The 21,642-nt window shown below is 37.4% G+C and overlaps 1 protein-coding gene across 1 annotated transcript in view; it reads left to right on the forward strand.

Moving 5' to 3' along the window:
• The window catches only part of LOC136024920 (heme A synthase COX15-like), a 163,563-nt gene that overhangs the window by 112,390 nt on the left and 29,531 nt on the right, over window positions 1-21,642 (forward strand). The window contains exon 6 of the mRNA XM_065700500.1: window positions 15,963-16,117. Coding sequence (XP_065556572.1) covers window positions 15,963-16,117 — 155 coding nt within the window. The remainder of the gene's footprint in view (window positions 1-15,962; window positions 16,118-21,642) is intronic.

Genomic DNA, 21,642 nt, shown 5'->3' on the forward strand with positions numbered 1-21,642 from the left:
CTCTCCTGTGTTTTACCAAGCTTAAAACGTTTTCGCTAATACTCCTTGCTGCATTTTTAACTCTCCTCCCTAAGACACATCTTCTATATTGTCAAATTGTCAACTCTCCAGTCTTATATTCAACTGTTCTTTGTAGGCTTCTCTTAAATTCTGCCAATGTCATAATTTCCCGGAAGGTAGTTATCCTGCCTAAATTTGAGCTTCAGATTATATCTAGACATTCCTAGATGCTGATTTTTATTTCAACATCAATAATAAAACAACCCTGTTGCCTTGTATTGAACTTGCCAGTCTTCAATTTACAAAAACAAGATTATATCTACAAAATTGGTGCAGTCTGTAACCGCTGCTATTTTCCTTCCCTACTCTAAATTTTCAAAGGCTGGGATACCAGCCTATTTGATCGTGTAGCTGCACATAAAACTCCTCTGAGTCACTACTGTCTCCGTTAGTCATACATGGGCCTACAGCCAATACGGGTATATACTACTATGACTGATACTTACACTTTTTGGTCATAAAATGAGCAACTAGAATTCCGTTACTAATATCGTCCTAGCCTAAGCAAGTCTTAGAAACTCCTTTATCCGTCATTAGCTCTACCGCTGCTTTTGTACACTATTCTTCCTACCCAGTCTGCTTCTACTTCGTAAAAATACTGCTTTACGAATTAATAGGATTATATTTCGATATACCGTAGCCCTTACGAATTTTGTCCTTTTGTGTTAAAATTTCCTGAGCACAACTTCTAAGTTCAGTTGTACATCGTGTAAACCGTGAAGTGTTAATTTAATAGTTTTATGGGTGTTTTTCTTGGGAACTCAACCACTAGGCAAGATTACAATCAACTTGGAATGGTTTATTGTCCTGTTCCTCACATAGAAACAAGTGGTGACACTTCTTTAAAATACTTAGATCTGTACACTAACTTGCACTAGATTGCACTAGATCTGTGCACTAGACGGTGAAAAAAAAAATAGGACATTTGTTTTTTTATTCCTTTAATTGAGTAAAAAAAAAAGTTTCGGGCTATTGATATGTACTTTTAAAACAATCAACATTATATAGCCTAACGTTTTGGTATTGAGTCTTAAACATTTACGTTCGCCACCGGTTTTTCCCCTTCTTATTGTCAAGGGAGCAATAGGGAAAAGAGAGAGATAGTAGTTCAAAATTTCGTTGTTGCAGAAATGTTTTGTAGAAACTTTTTCCTGAAAAAAATGTGACAGAAGAACAATGAGGTATATAATTCATTCTGAATAAGAAAAATGCTTTTGAAAATTGCCGTTTTTAATCGAATAAAGAAAAGATAAGTGATTTCTGGCACAGATATTCTTAAATTGTTCATGGATGCTTCGTGAAGTAAATACCTGGATTGAAAAAAAGTGTTTACCCCTGAACTTCAAATAGTTGTTTTTGAAGTCAATATAATTAAATCCGTTCCAAAATATACTTAATAAAATGCTCAGATGCGTGGACCTTGATTTACTTTTGGATGGACTCTCTTAGATAAATTATCCTGGAATCGTACTAAGTAGAGCTAATATGCAAGTTAAACTGAGAATATAAGAAATCATTGGGGGAAACAGAGAAGCAGTTATAAAAAGGTGGAGATTTATTGGGACTAAGTCACCTAAGCGTCACATACAATGAATCTTTGTCGATATTTTACGCTCAAGCACATCAACGAACAAGAAAACACTTCTGAATACTTTCCCCAGTTGGTGACTGTTCTCAAACCAAGATAGCGATGAATCTTGTTTTTGAATTTCGCCCATTTCTCTGTTAGAGTGAAACTAAAACAGAACAGAAAATATTCCTCATATTGGGGGGGGGGTTCCCCCTCCTAAATGCCTTGCTTTCTACGGTAAATCTTCTTATTGCTTTAGAAAAGCTTTTTATCCTAATTAAAGAGCCTTAGTGTTTCAGGAGTTGTTTTTAAAGAATTGGCAAGAAAGGAAAGAGCGAGTAACTTTAGCGTAAAGAGCTAGGGATTCAGGAGGGGGTAGCCCCCTCATAAGCGTAGTAATTTTTATTTTCATTTTAAGATTAAATGTTACTCCTTATTTTCAGTGGAAAAAATTTGTTTTTGTTTTTAATTTCTGATTGTTTTCCAGATTATGCCTTGAAATAAACCCTCCCTTCGCGGAAAATTTCACCGGAAAATCCCCCCGTGAAAATTTCTCCCGTTTAAAATTCTCCCTGGACAATTTCCTTCCTACTGAAAACTCCTCCTAGACAAGAAACTTAATTTTTTTAAACTATTTTTTTAATTTCTGGTCATTTTTCAAATCTTGCCGGAAATCCTCCTCTGTGGAAGGTTTTACGGGAATGCACTCCTCCCCTATGGAAAGTTCCTCCTGTGTAATATTCCCTAACGGATTATTCATTCTGCAGAAAATCCCCCCCAGAAATTCCCTCCCCACTTAAATTTTCCCTGGAAAATTTCCCGGAAAATCTTCACGTGTAAAATTTAGCTGCCAAAGAGAAAGTAAGACAAATAAAAGAATTATTTTTATGAATTCCAGAAATTCCCCCTTGAAATATTCATCCATAATATTTCCTCCCCGTTGAAAATCTTCCTGCGGAAAATCCCCCCCACCACCACCACCAAAAAATGTCCTTATATTTTCCGATAACAAATACTATGTGTAAACACAGGACGAATGTATAACTTACCGCCCCTTTCCTATTAGTTGTGGGGGTCATGTCATCCCCAAATGCATAGTTATTGGACCTTTCCAGTAATCTGAACCTATTAGCTATGCCAAAATCTTAATCGGATGTCTCTGGGGAAGAGAGGGGCGTAAGTAGTGAGCTAGTTGCCCTCCAATCTTCTTTGTCACTTAATAAGGGCACTAGAACTTTTAATTTTCGTTTGAATGAGCCCTCTCACGATCCTCTAAAACTATTGGTTCGATATGACCACCCCTAGGGAAAAAAAAAGACACACATCCGCGATCTTTCTTCTGGTGTAAAATACAAATTCCACATTTTTCTAGATAGGAGCTTGAAATGTCTTCAGTATGGCTCTCTGATATGCTGAATCCGATGGTTTGATCTTCATTAAGATCGCTTGACTTTTTAAGAGTGTTTTGCCCTTTGTTGAAAATCGTACAAAATCTCTCAGGCTTTATATATTTGGAGTCAGCATAATAAGCCAAGTCTTTTGATATATTAATTGCTATCAAAATTTCTTTTTTATAGAGTTTCGGTGACTGTTTGGCCGAGTTGCTCCTTACTTACAGTCGGTTATCATGAACTGTTGGACATACTTGACCAAGTTTTTTTTCTGGAATGTTCACATGTGGGTGCGTTTTGCAAAATAGTTATGATACAAATAAACCTAGAGTGAGAAAAACTAATTCTTACTTTGCTTGAATTCAAATGAATCCCAAGCAAGGTATACAACAGCAAAACAAAGTCTAACATTTTATCAAGAAATGTAAATATATATTTTTAGATTGTTTTCCTCAACTCACCAACTTGTATTTTTCATACCTTTGTCACTTCATTTTAATTCAAAATCAACGGACTCGGCAAAGGACATTAACAAGTTAACATTTTAACAAGTTTTATATGTATATTTTCTTATTATTGAACTCCGAGCTTTTTTCAAGATAATTTAAATGCGAATTAGTTTTGCTAAAATTTATAGTTTTTCAATGACATCAATGACCTCGAAAGCTCATTTTCTGCTCCCATTTCCTAGAACTCTCCATAAAATTGCTTTCTTATATTCCAACTTCACTAAAAGCTTTGACACATATTGGTTTTTTGAAAGGACACCTTTGGCAAGGTTATCTTTCTTTTTTGTGAAACTTGATAGTGGTGGAAATCGAGGAATATCCGGAAAGTTTCAGAAATTTTCTTGTCTTATGTTTCCAGGGACAAGATGTAATCTGTCCTGGTTATTGATTTTATTATAAGGAACAACAACGCGATATGACATAGTTTTGCATTTGCAATTCTGGTGTATAAGATTGGAACTTTAAATTCTTTTACAAAATTAAATTAAAAAAACAAGTTTTTTTTAAAATTTTTTAAATTTAAAAAAAAGTTGAGGAGTTGTCCCTTCCTCAACGCCCCGCTCTTTACGCTACAGTTTGACTCTGCGTCACAACTCTACTTTACTAAACAATATAAGACTTTAGCTTAAAGAGGGGGGCGTTGAGGAGGGGAATTCCTCAATTCCACATTTTTGTAGATAGGAGCTTGTGTTTTAGGGGGCGTTCCCCCTGTTTTCTAAAATAAGACAAATTTGCTCAGGCTCGTAACTTTTGATGGGTATCAATAACACGAACTGTTTAATATTTCATCATTCCTGAGGGGCTGCCCTCTTAAAAAAAATTGCAGCAGGTGACGTATACAAGCCACGTGTAGTAGAATTGCGTCACACGTGGCATGGAATGTGCCCTGCATGGTGCAAAGAGGTGTGGTTTGGTGGAATCATACCATGTGCGTTGAAAAAAGTGGTGCTTTGAGTATTACATCAGATCACGGTGATTGGGTAAATCTTTAGAGGTTCGCAAAGGCAAACAAGGTATAGCCTACCACACCCTTTTTGGGAACGACGATGGAAAAACAATACAATTAGTCGGTATTTTATTTGCCGGTACCATTTGTAGAGGCACATACTTCATGAAAATAAGGGAATTGGGGTAACACTGAGGACAAAAAGTGTCTCTGCATCTCGAGTCCACGAACTACCTAAAGAAATTTATGTGCTACATACCAAATTGTGGTATTTTTTAGTTATGCACTTAATTTTTGCAGGTTCTTAAAATTTAGATCATCAAAAAGAACTTTTCCCGAAAAAAGAAAACAACTCCTTGATCCTTGCTTCATTGTAAAATTAAGAATGTGTGACAATAAATTTTAAAATAGATAGAAAAGCCCTGAAAACTACATTGGAATTGCTTGATTTCTTTTGTGACTAGTTTTTAGAGCAGTATTGCGTCAGTCACACGCCAACAAAAGCGGAAGACACGCCTGAAGTTAAAACCAGTGACTATTATACCAAAATAAGAAAAGTATGGCATTTGACAGGATGTTTCGGGCGGTAAAGATATTGAAACCAGATTATACAGTTTCCAAACTAAAAAAGAAATTAATGTTTTAAGAACAAATTTCAACCGCGATTACAAGGCGATTGAGCAGAAAAACAAGTCTGGAATGTCAGCAGATGCCATCCCACAATCTTCCCTGTGGTACTACCATGACTAATTGGTATTTTCTCATCGAAGCGAAATCAGTATTAGATTGCATTTCACAAACGTTCACTGTTGCCAGATGGCGTTGTTTTAGCTGCAGTGGGTGGGTTGAATTTGGAGCGGGTATGGGGCGGGAAGTTAGGCTTTTTAAGAAAAAAATAGGTTTATTTTGACTGAAAGTTAAGAACCGTACGAAAATTCGAAAAATCACCGTAGCTCACCCGTGACTATGACTTACATCGGAACAACAAGAGCCCTCCTTTAATGCATGGAACTCTTTTTTATATCGCTTTCTGTTTAGGGGATCTATCTCCCCATGACTCTGCGTTTGGGATGCAAGCAGAATAGCGCTAATTTATGGGAATATGATTGTCAAGTTTTATTCCAATTACTACAAGGAACTTTATTGCTGCTTGCCTATTAAGGCAAGACTTGAATCATATGTAGATTTATGCTGTTTCGGATATATTTGACAGATCTTTGTGAATAGGTTTGGTTGATATTTACAAGATTCTATAACTTTTTTTTTGATCGGTCTTTAGCTGAAAATTAATGAAAATTAAACTTGAAATTTGCTTTGGTTAAGATTAAGGTGTCGATCTGTCTCCTAAGAAATAAAGGCGATTTCTGTATAAAAAGTTTCAACGTCTATGTATTTCGCCAAACGGTAAAAAAAGTCCCAGTGCTTTCGTGAAAAAAAATATCGTGAAAAAAAAAAAAATCGTTAAAAAAAGAATGGGAAGTAAGTTAGATCGACTATGATTGTGGTCCAAATTCTTCCTTTAACTATTTTCAAATGGTTAGCTCTTTTTTTTTTTTTTTTTTGCTGCTTGTTCGTTTGAAAAACCATTTTATGCTTGTTCGTAGTCTTTATCTGGTTCTTGTAAATACTTATTTAGACAAATTAAATGAAAAGTAAACAAAATGACGGGAATTAAAATTTTAATTCCCGTTTCGACCAAGTGGTCCTAGAATGTCACAAGAGGGCTCATTCTAACGGAAATGAAAAGTTTTAGTGCCCTTTTTAAGTGAAAAAAAATTGGAGGGCACCTAGGCCCCCTCCCACGCTCATTGTTTCTCCAAAGTCAACGGATCAAAATTTTGAGATAGCCATTTTGTTCCGCATAGTCAAAAACCACAATAACTATGTCTTTGGGAATGACTTACTCCCCCATAGTCCCTGGTGGAGGGGCTGCAAGTTACAAACTTCAACCAGTGTTTACATATAATAATGGTTATTGGGAAGTGTGCAGACGTTTTCAGGGGGATTTTTTTGTTTTGGGGGTGGGGTTGAGGGGAGGGGGCTATGTGGAAGGATCTTTCTTTCTGTTCGAATAATTTCTGTTCGTTTTAAGTTTTAATGTCGCTCCTTACTTTCAGTTAAAAAACTAGTTTTTTTATTTAATTAATATTAGGAGCTAATGAAGCCTTTTAGTGCTATAAAGTACAGTAAGTCCGAAGTATTACAACAAGTAGCATTCAACTTTTTTTTTTATGAAGCAATGAAAAAAAAGAAACATGTTTCTTGCGTCTACAATTCTTAGGCTGTGAATTTTGGATTTTTATTTAAATCCAATGTCATTTTAAAGACAGAGAAAACACATAACTAGTTTGGATTATATTCTAACTGTCATCTTTTAGAAAAGATGTTCGAAATTCGCTGCTCAAGGGTTTTTTCTTCCCTTTATGCTATATTTGGGAGTCTTGTAAGGTTGATACAACCCGAACTTTAAGAGGTTTCCTAAGAGATTTTCTTTGGTTAAAGTGATCTGTAATTGAAATGAAAGATTGGACTTTGTTGGAACATAAATGTTACAATATTTCATTCTTGACCCCTTCCCTATCCTCGCTCTTCTAATTGGGAAGGCATTTGATTGAAAATCATCCCCTTCTCCCCCCCCACCCGAAAAAAAGAAGAAAATATGATTTTCCCTGCAATTCCTTATACTTTCGACGTGATTCGCCTGTTTGCTTTTTTACCCCCTGCCTCTTCTAATTTTGTGTCTCATGAAAAATAAGTACTTTTTTACGTGCCAACCTTATTTTGATGTAAATTTTTTAATTTGAAGGAGGGTTAAAAGACATTTTGGTATTTTATTCGTAAAAATAAGACCCCTCTTTCCCCCATTTTCTCGGTAGTTTCTAGCTCTTCCAAGGGAATGAACGGCCTTGTAGTATAGTTCGTAATCAAAAACTTTTCATTTCTGCTTTGAAAAGAGGGCCAGTCTATAGGAGACTATCTTTACCATGACAAACATGTAAGAAAGTCTTAGAAGAGAACATATTTTCAAAATTTTTACCTTAACCTTTTAAAAGAGTATATAAAATACCTTGCTTCAAAATGTCTTATAATTTTTACGGAAGAAAGTACAAATTATGGAAGAAAAATTGTTTGGTCTGTCTTTTTTTCACTTTTTTATTCTAAATTATAGTTATCGTGCTTTGGAAAGAGAATCAATCTTTGCCTTGTCGTCTCTATCCTGACAAATATAGAAAAGCTTTTTTTTAGAACATCTTATAATCCTTTTTATTGCACATCAAAAAAGGAACAAAAACATTTTTGTCTGTCTTTCCAAAAATAAAATCTCTCTCTTGTCTTAGTAATTTCTAACTTTCTAAGAAACTGTTCCTGTGGGATGCACTGTGTTATACGATTTCGGATTGGTTATTTCCCCATAGTATACTTTCATGCCTAACTTTTTCTTGGGAAAGTAGTTGAAATTTTCCTGTTACTTTCGCTTTTAGACATATATATATATATATATATATATATATATATATAATATATATATATATATATATAATATATATATATATATATATATATATATATATATACATATATTTATATATATATATATATCATTGTACGGTAAAGGATTTGAGAGATCCAAGAAAGGATTTTTGTAAATCTTACGACCATTTGAACGTTGGCTTTTAAAAATGGCTTTTGCAGCGCTAGCTTATGTATGAAGTGAAAGTTTTAATCAGATAATTGTTTCAAAGATTAGAATAGGACTACTTTGAAAAGGATGCTTGGGATCACATACTTGACAGTAGCCAAAATTCCCACAACTCATATTAACTTGGATTGCGTCGGTTTTGTTTTGTTGGTTTTTTTTTCAGAAAAAGGAAAAAGGGAGGTGAACTTTAGGATCTGAGCTCTAGTTGGTAAAGGGAAGAAGAGCTATTTATATAGAAAAGGTGGCGTCATTGTATTGTATAAACATCATCAACTCTAATAGACGCGTACCAAGGAGAAGCCTTCATGCCCAACCCGCCCCATCTCATCCATAGAAATTGTGGTCTTTTCCGATAATTGAGTGTTATTGCTATATAATACTCCTTTTAAATGTTGTTGGGACGGGTATGCTATTTCCGCGCTAATTCATGTGTATGTGGTTGGCCTTAACTCCCGCTTCATTTGTTCTATTTTGCATTGGAATTTGAGAGCTTCCAAAACCTTCTGTGATACCGAGAGCCCTTCTTTGCAAAAAAAATTTAAATAAACGCAGTGGCGTAATTTTGTCAAAATCCTGGGGGGGGGGGGGAAAGTTGGAGCCAATTTTCCCATATCAAGTGAAAGTGACTGAAAACTGAATAAATGATCCATATATTACCATAAAGACAAGGATATACAAAAGAAATCATGCTGGCTTATCTTAGTTTTGACAATTTTTTTTGTAAAAACTATGCTTCAGCTTCGGGGGGGGGGGCAAAATTGGGTCTGGAGGGGCTTATGCCCAAATCAGGTGGGAAGGTTTCCACTTATCACCCTTGTCAAGATTGACGTTATTGGTCATTAAATTCCAAAACCTTTTGGTATTTAACGATATATTGAGTGACTCCAGTTTGAACTCAGAGTGAAGATATTTTTGTCATATTAAAAAAAAAAACTTTTCCGCATGCTCACCAATGGTCTGCGTAGTACAGGTACGGATTTCCTGATTCTCTGTCTTCGGTCGGGAGTGCAATGCGTGGTTGGGGGCAAACCATCTGATGCTTCCCGTATTTTTCTCCTAGATGTCCCCATTTAGAGCTGGGATGACTCTGACAGAGTTGATAGAGTGACACCCGTTACTCCTGCTCCAGACCAAATAACGAGGGACACCAGGACTTGAACTCCCTGTACAAACGGACAATCTCAAGTCTAGCGCGCTAATCACTCGGCTACAACATATTTTCATATTTATAAATGACCTGAATTTTCACCGCTAGTCCGCTTCAAAAACACTTACTGTATGCGAACTACTTCTGAAAATGAAATTTAACGATTAACTAATTGTTCCTCAAATTTTTGGTCATTTAAAGGGCTTTTGAAGCGCTTATGTTTTTCGAGAATCTTCTTCATTTATTATCAAGCAAAGATTTACTTTAGCCCAAAGCCTTTAATCTTGGCCAATTAGTGGGCACTTGCTATGCGAATTTCTTTCTCTTTTTTTGGAACAGCTTCATCCCCTTGAAGAATAAAAAAAATGTAAGTTACTGCTAGAGATAATATAATGTTACGGATCGGTAAGATTCGAATGGGCGAATTGGTGAGATTCAGGAGGATCGGTAAGAATCAGAAGGGACATAGCAGAAGCTTTCATTTACCTATAATGTGTAATAATATTAGGGTCAACTGAAATATGAACTGCGTCAGGTTTTATCTCTATGAGTAGTGAGGGCATTTCGAATTTCATTGCAGCCCTACCCTTTCGAATGCCTGTCTGGCCACTTTTTTTTAAAACCTTGTTCAAGACGCAGGTCTATGTTACGTAATAGGGAATGTTGTCTAAATGAAGCAGATGTATTTAACATCGTAGTGAATTTTTACTTGTGGATGCTATGTAATAGTGTTCGGTTATTACATAGTAGTTTTTTATTGTTACATAATAGGACGTGTTAGTCCAATAATCAAGCAGAGGGGGGAGGGGTATTAAGATATGTTTCTTCAGGAAATTTCAAGACTTTTTATTAAAATGTTTTTCTTCAAGATTTTATTAAGACGTTCAAGACATATCAAGACATTTTTCTAGACGTCTCAAGACATTTTAGGACATTTTTCTTCAACATGTTTTTCAAAACGTTTTTTAAGACATTTTTTCCAAAACCTTCTTCAAGAGGTTTCTTAGATTTTCCAGACATTATAAGAAGTTTTTAGGACTGGTCTTCTTCAAAATGTTTTTCAATACATTTCAAGACGCTTTTAAGAGGCAATTCCCAGCCTCTGACACTGAATGACTGACACACAGGCACGAAGAGACAGACAAAAACACATTGAAAGAAAAACAGATATACAACCACGCAAAGCCAGACACACAGACACACACACTGTCAGGCACAAAGGCACGGAGAGAGAGAGAAAAACAAAGACAAACTCAACCACATAAAGTCTGACACACAGGCACGGGGAGAGAGACAAAGCCCACAGAAGGACAAACACACACACACACAAGCACGCAAATTCAGACACACAGGCACACACCCAATCAGACACACGGGCACAGAGAAAGAGAGAGCAACACAGAGAAAAAACACACACAACTACGCAAAGTCAGACACACATGCACACACACAGTCAAACACACAGGCACGGAGAGAGGCAAAAATATACAAAGGGAAAAATACACACACAACCACACAAAGACACACAGGCACACACATTCAGACACACAGGCACAGAGAGAGAGAGAAACACCGAGGGGAAAACACACACAAGCACATAAAGTCAGACACGCAGAAGCACAGACAGTCAAACACACAGGCAGGGGGGCAAGAGAAAAAAATGTACAGAGAAAAACTGCACACACACAACCACACAAGGGCAGGCGCACAGGTACGCACACCGTCAAACACACAGGCATGCACACATTAAGATACACATGTATGGAGAGATACAAAACACACAAGGGGAAAAACACACGCACACACACACAACCACACAAAGTCAGACACACAGGTACAGGGAGAGAAACAAAACACACAGAGGGAAAAAACCCACACACCCATATAGCCACACAATATCAGACACACAGGCACACACAGTCAGACACACAGGGACGGAGAGAGAGACAAAATACGGCGGAAAAAACACACACACACAACCACAAAAAGTGGCACACACAGTCAGAAACACAGGCATTGCGAGAGAGACAAAATCACACAAAGGGAAAAACAGGTACAGAGAGAGAGAGAGAGAAACACAAAACGATGGTAAAACACTCACACAACTACATAAAGTCAGACACACTGGCACACTTACACTCAGACGCACAGGCATGGAGATAGACAAAAACACACAGAGGGAAAAACACACAAAACCACACAAAGTCAGACACATAGGCACATACAGTCAGACATACAGGCAGTGAGAGAGAGAGAGACAAAAACACAAAACGACGGTAAAAACACACACACAACTACACAAAGTCAGACACACAGGCACGCACATACTCAGACACACAGGCATGGAGAGAGACAAAAACACACAGAGGTAAAAGACACACAAAATCACACAAAGTCAGACACATAGGCACACGCAGTCAAACACACAGGCACGGAGAGAGAGAGACGAAGACACACAGAGGGAAACACATACATACACACACACAACCACACAAAGTGAAACACACACACAAACAGGCACATGCATGGAGAGAACACAGGTACACACAAATAGTCAGGGCTTGGAGAGAGAGAGGGAGAGAGAGAGAGAGAGAGAGAGAGAGAGAGAGAGAGAGAGAGAGAGAGAGAGAGAGAGAGAGAGAGAGAGAGAGAGAGAGAAACACATACAGTCAAAAACACACACAGGCACACACATAGACAGACATACAGGCATGGAGAGAGAGGGAGACAAAACTCATAGAGGGAAAACACAGGAACGGAGAAAGAGGGAAAAACACACTCATGTACAATCACACAAAGTCAGACATACAGACATACACACACAGTCAGACACACAGGCACGGAGAGAGAGAGAGAGAGAGAGAGAGAGAGAGAGAGAGAGAGAGAGAGAGAGAGAGACAAAAACACACAGAGGGAGAACCTACACACACAGAGGGAGAACCTACACACACAGTCAGATACGCAATCAGACACACATACACGGAGAGAGACGAAAATACACAGAGGGAAAACCATAAACACAGAACCACACAAAGCCAGACACACAAGCATACACATAGTCAACCACACAGTCCCAGAGAGAGATAAAAACACACAGAAGAAAAAACACAGACTCACACACAACCACACAAAGCCAGATACAAAGGCACGGAGACATAGACAAAAACAAACGGGAGGAAAAACACGCACACACACTCAACCACACAAAATCAGACACAAAGGCACATACACAGCCAGACACACAGTCGTGGAGAGAGAGATAAAACACACAGAGGGAAAAACACACACACAACCCCACAAAGTCAGACTCACTGGCATTCAAACACAGTCAGACACACAGACCCGGAGAGAGAGACAAAAAGACACAGAGGGAAAGACACACAAAGTCAGATACACAGGCTTGAACATAGTTAGACGCACTGGCACGAAGAGAGTAAGAGAGACAAAAGCACACAGAGGAGAAACACACACACACACACACACACAACCACACAAATCCAGACACGCTGGTGCACACATAGTCAGGCGCACAGGAACACACAGTCAGACACATTAACGTGGAGAGAGAGGCAAAACACACACACCCACATAACTACATATGTCGTCTTGACTCGTAAATGTTGGAACAAGTTGATTTTTTACAACCAGCTTTTAAAACGATGTGATTCCTATAGGTTTTTCATGCAAATTTGCATTGTTTTGTTAGAATTCAGCCTTTTTTTTACACGCTAGTAGGTTAGGTTGACCTAATTGAGCTAACCTAGACACGGTAGGTTAGGTTAGGTTATTTAGCTTGCCTTCTAACCTGTGTGTCTGACTTTGGGTGGTTGTGTGTGTGTGTGTGTGTGTGTGTTTGTGTAGTTTTCAGTCTGTGTGTTTTTGTGCCTCTCTCCGTGCCTGTGTGTCTGACTGTGTATGTACCTTTTTGCCTGACTTTTTGCGGTTGTTTGTGTTTAGGTTTTCCCCTCTCTGTGTTTTGGTCTTTCCCTCTGTGCCTGTGCGTTTGACTGTGTGTGGGTATGTGTATCTGACTTTTTGTGGTTGTGTGTGTCTCCGTTTGTGTTTTTACCTCTGGTTGTTTTTCTCCCTCTCTCTCTCTCTCTCTCTCTCTCTCTCTCTCTCTCTCTCTCTCTCTCTCTCTCTCTCTCTCTCTCTCTCTCTCTCTCTCTCTCTCTCTCTCTCTCTCTCTCTCTGTGCCTGGTGGGGCTGACTGTGTGTGCGCCTGTGTGTCTGACTGTATGTATTTTTATGTGTTTTTACCTCTAAGTTTTGACCCTCTCTCCGCGCCTGTGTCTTTGACTGTGTATATGCTTGCATGTCTGAATTTGTGTGGCTGTTTGTGGGTGGGTTTCACCGTTTAAGTGTTATTGTCTCTCTTTCCAGGCGTGTGTTTTTGACTGTATGTGTGCCTATGTCTCTGACTTTTTGTGTTTGTGAGTGTATGTGTGTTTCCCTCTCTCTCTCTCCATGCCTGTGTATTTCACTGTGTGTTCACCTGTGTGCCTAAATTTAATTGTGTTTTTGTGTTTGTATTTGTATTTTTCTCTTTGTGTTTTTGTCTCTCTCTCCGTGCCTGTTTGTCTTACTTTATGTGGTTGTGTGTGTGTATGTTTGTGTTTCTGTATCTGTGTGTATTTTTGTTTGTATGTTTGTGCGCGTGTACGTGTGTGTTTGTGTGTTTGTTTCCCTCTGTGTGATTTTATCTCTCTCTCCGTGCCTGTTTGTCTTACTTTATGTGGTTGTGTGTGTATGTTTGTGTTTCTGTATGTGTGTGTATTTTTGTTTGTATGTTTTTGCGCGTGTACGTGTGTGTTTGTGTATTTGTTTCCCTCTGTGTGGTTTGCCTGTGGGTCTAACTTTGTGTGGTTATGCGTGTGTTTTTTCCTTCTTTGTGTTTTGTCTTTCTCTCCGTGCCTGTGTGTCTTACTGTGTTTGGTTGTATATATATATATATATATATATATATATATATATATATATATATATATATATATATATATATATATATATATATATATATATATATATATATATATATATATATATATGTGTGTGTGTGTGTGTGTGTGTGTGTTTGTATGTGTGCTTGTGTGTGTGTGTGTCTGTGTTTGTTTGTGTGTCTGTGTTTGCTTGTGTGTCTTTGTAAGTGTATGTATTTGTGTGTGAGTGTCTTTGTATGTATCTGCCTTTGTTTGCGCTTGTCTTTGCGTGTGTGTGACTTTGTGTGTCTTTACGTTTTTGTGTTTTTGTGTCTTTGTGTTTGTGTGTCTTTATGTGTGCCTTTGCGTTTGTGTGTGTTTTTTCTGTGTGTGGGTCTTTATGTGTGTGTGTGTATCTTTGTGTTTATCTGTCTCTGCGTGTGTGTATTTGTGTGTCTGTGTGTGTCTTTGTGTATGTGTCTTTGTGTGTGTGTTTTGTTTTGTTTTTCTTCCGCGGTTTTGTCTCTCTCTCTCTCTTTCTCTCTCTCTCTGTGTGTCTTTTTGTATATGACTGTGTGTATGACGGTGTGTCTGACTTTGTATGATTGTGTGTTTGTGTTTTTCCCATTGTGTATTTTTGTATCTCTCCTTGCGTGTGTGTATGTGCCTGTGTGTTGGACTTTGTTTCTGTGTGTTTTTTGTGTGTGTATGTCTGTGCGTGTTTCACTCTATGTTTTTTCCCTCTCTCTCCGTACCTTTGTGTCTGACTTTGTGTAGGTGTTTGTGTGTGTGTGTTTTTCCCTCTGTGTTTTTGCTTCTCTCTGTGCCTGTGTCTAACTTTGTGTGGTTGTGTTTTTTTTGTCTATCTACGTGCCTGTATGTTAGTCATTGAGTGTTACAGGCTAACAAGTGCCTCTTAAAAACGTCTTGAAATATCTTGAATCGTCCGGAAAAATATCTTGAAGAAAAATGTCTTGAAGAAAAATGTGTTTAACATATCTTGAAAAGTCTTTGAACGTCTCCTAAACGTCTTGAAGAAAAATGTCTTAAAAACTTCTTGATATGTCTTTAAAAAAGGTCTTGAAATGTCTTGAAACATTTGGAAATGTCTTGAAACGTATTGATAAACATCTTGAAGAATAATTTCTTAAACGTCTTGAAATGTCTTGAAACATCTTGAAAAAACGTCTTGAAGAAAAATGTCTTAATAAATCCCTCCTCCCTTTCACTAGTACACTCGCAACAAGTCCTACTACGTAACAGTAAAAAAATATGATGTAATGACCAAATCTTATTACATAACATCCAAAATTAAACATTCCCTATGATGTAACATGCACCTGCATCGTTTAGGAAACCGAAACGGGATTTGAAGGGCTAGGGTGTCGTGAAATCCAAAAAGCCTTCCCTACTTCTTTGCTCCTGTAGCTGCGTGCAAAATTCATCTGAGTCAGTCGACTTTGGTCGTGGTTTGTTTCTTGTTGCAACCTTTTTAAACTAGGTTTAGAAGATTGGAGGGTTTTTATTTTTACGTCTTGAAAGCCAGCTGTGATACTCTTTATTAATCGTGCGGTTAACCAGTTTTTAAAGTTTCTTGCGCCCAAAAGCGTAGATAAAGACACCGAAAGTCTATATTTGTCAACTTTGACACCTCAAATTGTGTAAGCTATTTTCAAAGGTTGGACAAAAATTCAATATACTGACTCCATATTACTTCCAGGTGCATTTGTCGCTGGTTTAGATGCAGGATTGGTTTATAACAGTTTTCCAAAAATGGCCGACCGTTGGATTCCAGAGGATATTCTTGCTTTTTCCCCAACAATTAGAAATTTCACCGAGAACCCCACAACCGTTCAGTTTGATCATCGTATAATGGTAAGAGTGTTTCTCTTTTAGTTTCCAATATTACCGCGGATTAGTGTACAATTGCATTTTACCTTCACGTTAATGACCATGGCTAGCAGGACTGTATATCAGGGTTCTAACATTTTCTAGGGTTCAAACATTTCTGAAATTTTCTAGTCTACAGCCTCTCTAAAAATTGGTCGGACGCCTTGTCATGAGAGATTGATATAGGATGTCTGGGAGAGGTAGAGTTGTAAGTGGTTTGTAGTGGTTTGAAGTGATAAGATTATTAGACTGATGATAATGACGACGTGTTGTCGATGTCGTTATTGTCATCATCATTGTTCATCTTTATCGTCGTTGCTACTCTATTATTTGTTATAATATTTTTTATCTGACCTCTCTGTGGGCTTCATTGACGCTGTACTTGGTCATCAACCTTTTTCAGTTATTTGAGTAGTCGTTAGTTTCTGTTTACTCGTTATCAGTGTTAGCGTCGTTAACGCTGATGTTGACAATGTCCTCAACTTTCACTGTTGTTGTTGGCCGATACATAACACATTCCATCCATCTTCACAAGTTTTTTCAATGGTAAGTTGGTTCCTGCTCCTAATTCTCGTAGATCCTGTGAGTTTATTTAATTGTTAATATTGTGCCGTATTTCGAGTTTTCGTTAAGATTTCGAGTTTTCGTTAAGATTAAGACAATTTCATATCAATATGCATTCTTTGATCCAAGCATAGACGTTATAATTCATAATAGTCTCTCCAACCGCATTAGTTTTTACAACCCCCGTGTGCTTTTTCTTCCATGCTATTCTTTCTTTATTTAAGTTTGAAAAACTTTTTCCACAAGACAAGTTTTTCAAAGAACAGTAAAGAGCTCCATTAAGCCAAAAATGAGCAAAAATGAAGTCAAATAATCTTCCAAGCGTAAAACGAACAGAAATTACAATAAATAGCCGAGTCAAACTCAAAAAGGGTTCCCCACCCGCTGATCACTCTGAATCTTAAAAAGGGGACTAGAACTTATGATTACCAATCCAATGAGCCCTCTCCGAAGTTTATACGATCACCTTTTCTGTATAAACCTTATATGCCCTCAGAGCATAGCTTGCAACCCTTTACCCTGAGGCTTTGGGGGGTTGTCAGTCTCAAAGACATAATTTCCGGACCTTTCAACTACGTTGAACAAAATTGGCTATCTCAAAATTTTGATTGGATGTGTTTGGAGAAATGGTGTGCGTGGGAGGGGTGTTCTTTGCCCTCCAAACACTTTTGACTGTTGAAAACGGCCCTAGCCCTTTCAATTTTCAATCGAATCAGCCCTTTTCGAAGTATCCACGACAACTCCCTCGATACAAATTGCCCCGGTCTAAAACAAAAAAAATTAATAAATAAATGTTACATTGTGGCCACGTCACTCTTAGCACTACCTATGATTTTTTTAGAATCTACCATTCTTCCACATCTGTTTGCACACTGCATTGCTTTTTTTTCTTTTGCTTTTGTTTTCTTGCATCTATTCATGTAATAAATTTATGACTTGAATTAATCATTTTATCTTTTCAATTCATATTTTACAACAAAGCTTTTATATGTCAAAAGGTTTCAAACAGTTCGTGGTAACGAACTGTAGTAAGGAGCGACCCGACTCAATAGTAAACGAAACTCTAAAAAACGGAATTTTGATGCTAAAATATACATCAAAAGAATTGGATTTTCATGCTGATTTTAAATATATAAGTTTAATCAACTTTAGTCTTTGTCATCAAAAGTTACGAGCCTGAGAAAATTTGGTTTATTTTGGAAAATAGGGGGGGGGGGGAAACCCTGTAAAAGTAATAGAATCTTAACGAAAATCACACCATCGCATTCGGCGTATCGGAGAACCCTAAACAAAAATTTCAAGCTCCTAATCTACAAAAATGTGGAATTTCGTAGTTTTTGCCAGAAGACAAATCACGGGTGCGTGTTTATTTGTTTGTTTGTTTTTTTCTTTTCCCCAGGGATCATCGTATTGACCAAGTGGTCCTAGAATGTTGCAAGAGTGCTCATTCTAACGGAAATGAAAAGTTCTAGTGCCCTTTTTAAGTGACCAAAAAATTGGAGGGCACCTAGGCCCCCTCCCGCGCTCATTTTTTCTCTAAAGTCAACGGATCAAAATTTTGAGATAGCCATTTTGTTCCACATAGTCGAAAACCTTAATAACTATGTCTTTGGGAATGACTTACTTCTCACAGTCCCTGGGGGAGGGGCTGCAAGTTACAGACTTTGACCAGTGTTTACATATAATAATCGCTATTGGGAAGTGTAGAGACGTTTTCAGGGGGATTGTTTTGGTTTTGGGGGTGGGCTGAGGGGAGGGGGCTATGTGGGTAAATCTTTCCTTGGAGAAATATGTCATGGGAGAAGAGAAATTCAATGAAAAGGGCGCAGGATTTTCTAAAACTACTATCGTAATAGTAATCTTATTATAAACTACTACTAAAAAAAAAAGCAATGCAAAAATAAGCATGAAAAAGTTTTTTCAATTAAGGAGAAAGTAAGGAGTAGCATTGAAACTTAAAACGAACAGAGATTATTACGTATATGAGGGGCTCTAAATATACTTTAGCATAAATATCGAGGTATTTAGGAGGAGATAAATAGCTCTCTTTTTATGCTAAAGTATTCTTAGTAGTTTCAACTATTTACTCTATGGCCTTTCTGATTCAGGGGTCATTCTTAAAGAATTGAGACAAAACTTACGATTTAGTGTAAAGAGCGAGTCATTAACGAGGGCACAAACCCCCTTATAAACATAATAAAGATATAAGAATATAAAAGTTTGTTACGTAAGTTAATTCTTAAGTTACGTATATTTTTTACTAATAGAAACGTTAGTTAAAAATTAAAAGTTATAGTTGCCTTTTTATGTAACCGAAAAATTGGAGGGCAACTAGGCCTCCTTCCTCACCCCTTATTTCTCAAGATCGTCTGATCAAAACTAAGAGAAAGCCATTTAGCCAAAAAAGGAATTAAAATGCAAATTTCATTCTAATAATCTTTTAATCTGATTCAATACAAAAAATTCAATAAGATTGGACAAGTCCTTTGGTGGAGAGCCAAAATCAAACATGCATTAATTCAAAAACGTTCCGAAATTAAAGGAAAAAAAACTAGTTTTTTAAGGAGCGACATTAAAACTTAAAACAATGGGTTGTCCCCTCTTCAACGCCTCGCTCTTTACGCTAAAGCTTTTAATTGTTTTAAAAAGTAGAATTGTGGCAAAGAGTCAAACTTTAGCGTAAAGAGGGAGACGTTGAAGAGGGAACAACCCATTTCATATACGGAGTCATTTCTGTTCGTTTTAAGTTTTAATGTCGTGTCTTACTTACAGTTAAAAAAAAATGTTTTTTTTTTCTTTAATCTAGACAGAAGATAAATGCCACTCATACTGGAAAAAAAAAATCGTTGGTTATTATCGTAAACGATTTGAACTTGCTGCAAGAGACAAACTATGATCGTAATAGTAATATTACTTATTTATAAATGAACTGATTAATGAGAGAAAACAAGAAGATTTACAATTATTAGGTACGGGAGAGTTTTTTTTTTAGAGTTTCTTGTGACCTATATTAAAATAACCAAAGCATAAGAAGTAAAGGGGAATATTATCTTGAAGTAGTGTTAAGTTGGATCTCCAATGCAAAGGCCTCGTGAAGAACTAATAGCAATCATGGAGCTACACAGGTGGCAATGTCTTTCAGATCAGACCAGACCTGAAGTCTTTAAAGATACAACAGGTTTCAGAGCTGTTAATCCCTACCATATTTAACTAATATCCCATAGACCGCTCTTACCGATGCAACTGATAAGAATATAGCCCTTCTTTCACAGAGATCCGATGGAGCATGGACATTCGACGCCATAACTGTAGCTGTAGACCAAATTTTATTGAAAGAAATCCGTCATCGTGTCTGGTAATTCGGCTGATAAAATAGTTTTTCACCCCCTCCCTCCCTCTTACAGAGGTTGAATCAGTTGCGGCCATATAAGAGCTATAACTATGAGCCTAAGACTCAGATCCTAATAGGTTTTTGTTAGAATCTGTTGCTGTCGTCTGGTAAATATACTTATGCGCAAGAATTATGGGCTTGTGAGTTTCCCCTTTCCTCAAGAAAAAAGAGCTTGGGTAGATCCTAGGCTCTGAAAGGTGTACTTAGTATTTCAACTGCTACTTCTGGTGAAGTTTTGTTGAGGTCCGACAACCTTGTTTTGGGTGTATACCCTGATGACTATTGCTCTTTCCTCCAAACAAAGCTACTGCTTTTTACATTAGCCTTTTCTTCTAGTTTTACTTTTTACTAACTTTGGTTAAGATTTTACAATCCATTCGGGTATATATTTTAATTGCATGAACAAGAGAGGGAGTCCCTCTCTTGCGCAGGGTGTCGGATTGTGTCCAGACATTAAGAAAAGGCTCAGCTAGCAGGCTATTTCTTATGTCTTGCCAAATTTACATGGAATCCTAAGGTCCTTCCCCTGTCCCTCATAGACGTCGGAACGAGCATGGAAAATGAAACTAGTTCTAAGCCCCTCTGAGTTTAGACGAAATCAGCCCTTGCGAAAGTTATATTCACAATAAGAGGCTAATCACCCTTCCTCCTCACCCATATGGGTCAAAATAACCCCTCTCTTCAAAAAAAGAGAAATAGTACATTAAATCTTACTCTGACTAAGCTTGTATTAGACAAACCTTTTCTGCTATTTTTCTGATGAAACACATTTTGATTTCCTCCTTTCCTTTAGCGACAGTGTTTCCGACAACCCGTTGGAGATAAATTTCCTGTTGAATGAAATCCAGGGATGCCCACATAGGTTAGATCAGCTTGAACTGCTAAAAGACAATTAGGACATATACTTATCACTAAGCCTGATTAAAGTTTGACACTTCATTCTGTTAGGGGTTTTGCTGACATGAATTAAGGGAGCCCCTTGCCTCACAAATGTTAAAATGGTCAGGCCGGATCTGAATCCCAAAGATCATAATTATTACATTAGTTTAACCTGGTAGACCTTCCCCTCTAGAAGGGTGGTCGGGCTCTTATCCTTGAAAAGTATGACTAGGATACTACCTTTTACTTCCTACCAGTTTCAGACAGGATCTGGAACTCCCTTCTGGTGATTCTAATGACAAGAATTCCTGAATTTTTCTCCCAAACTTACCCAGGAGAGGTTGAATTGTGTGCGATCAGACCTGAGACGCATCTAAGACCTACGCTCTTGCTTCCAAGTAAGTTCATTTTAAAAATTTCTAAAAGAGGATATTTCTAATATTTTCTAATAGATGTGCAAATAAAAAGGCTCCTGATGCTCCCCTCTTTTCCCCCACCTATAGATCGGGTTGCAGTTGGACTTGTTTAATGTGCCTCTGATTTCTAGCCTTATATACAAAATTTAAGAATGTTTACCCTATATTCAACATTTTATTTAAAAAGAAACTGGTAATTTAGGATTTTGAGACTAACCTTTAGTGATATTGAAGAGATGTAGAATTTAGGCATCAGGAAT

Source organism: Artemia franciscana, chromosome 3, assembly GCF_032884065.1.
Source record: "Artemia franciscana chromosome 3, ASM3288406v1, whole genome shotgun sequence".
Taxonomy (NCBI): Eukaryota; Metazoa; Arthropoda; class Branchiopoda; order Anostraca; family Artemiidae; genus Artemia; species Artemia franciscana.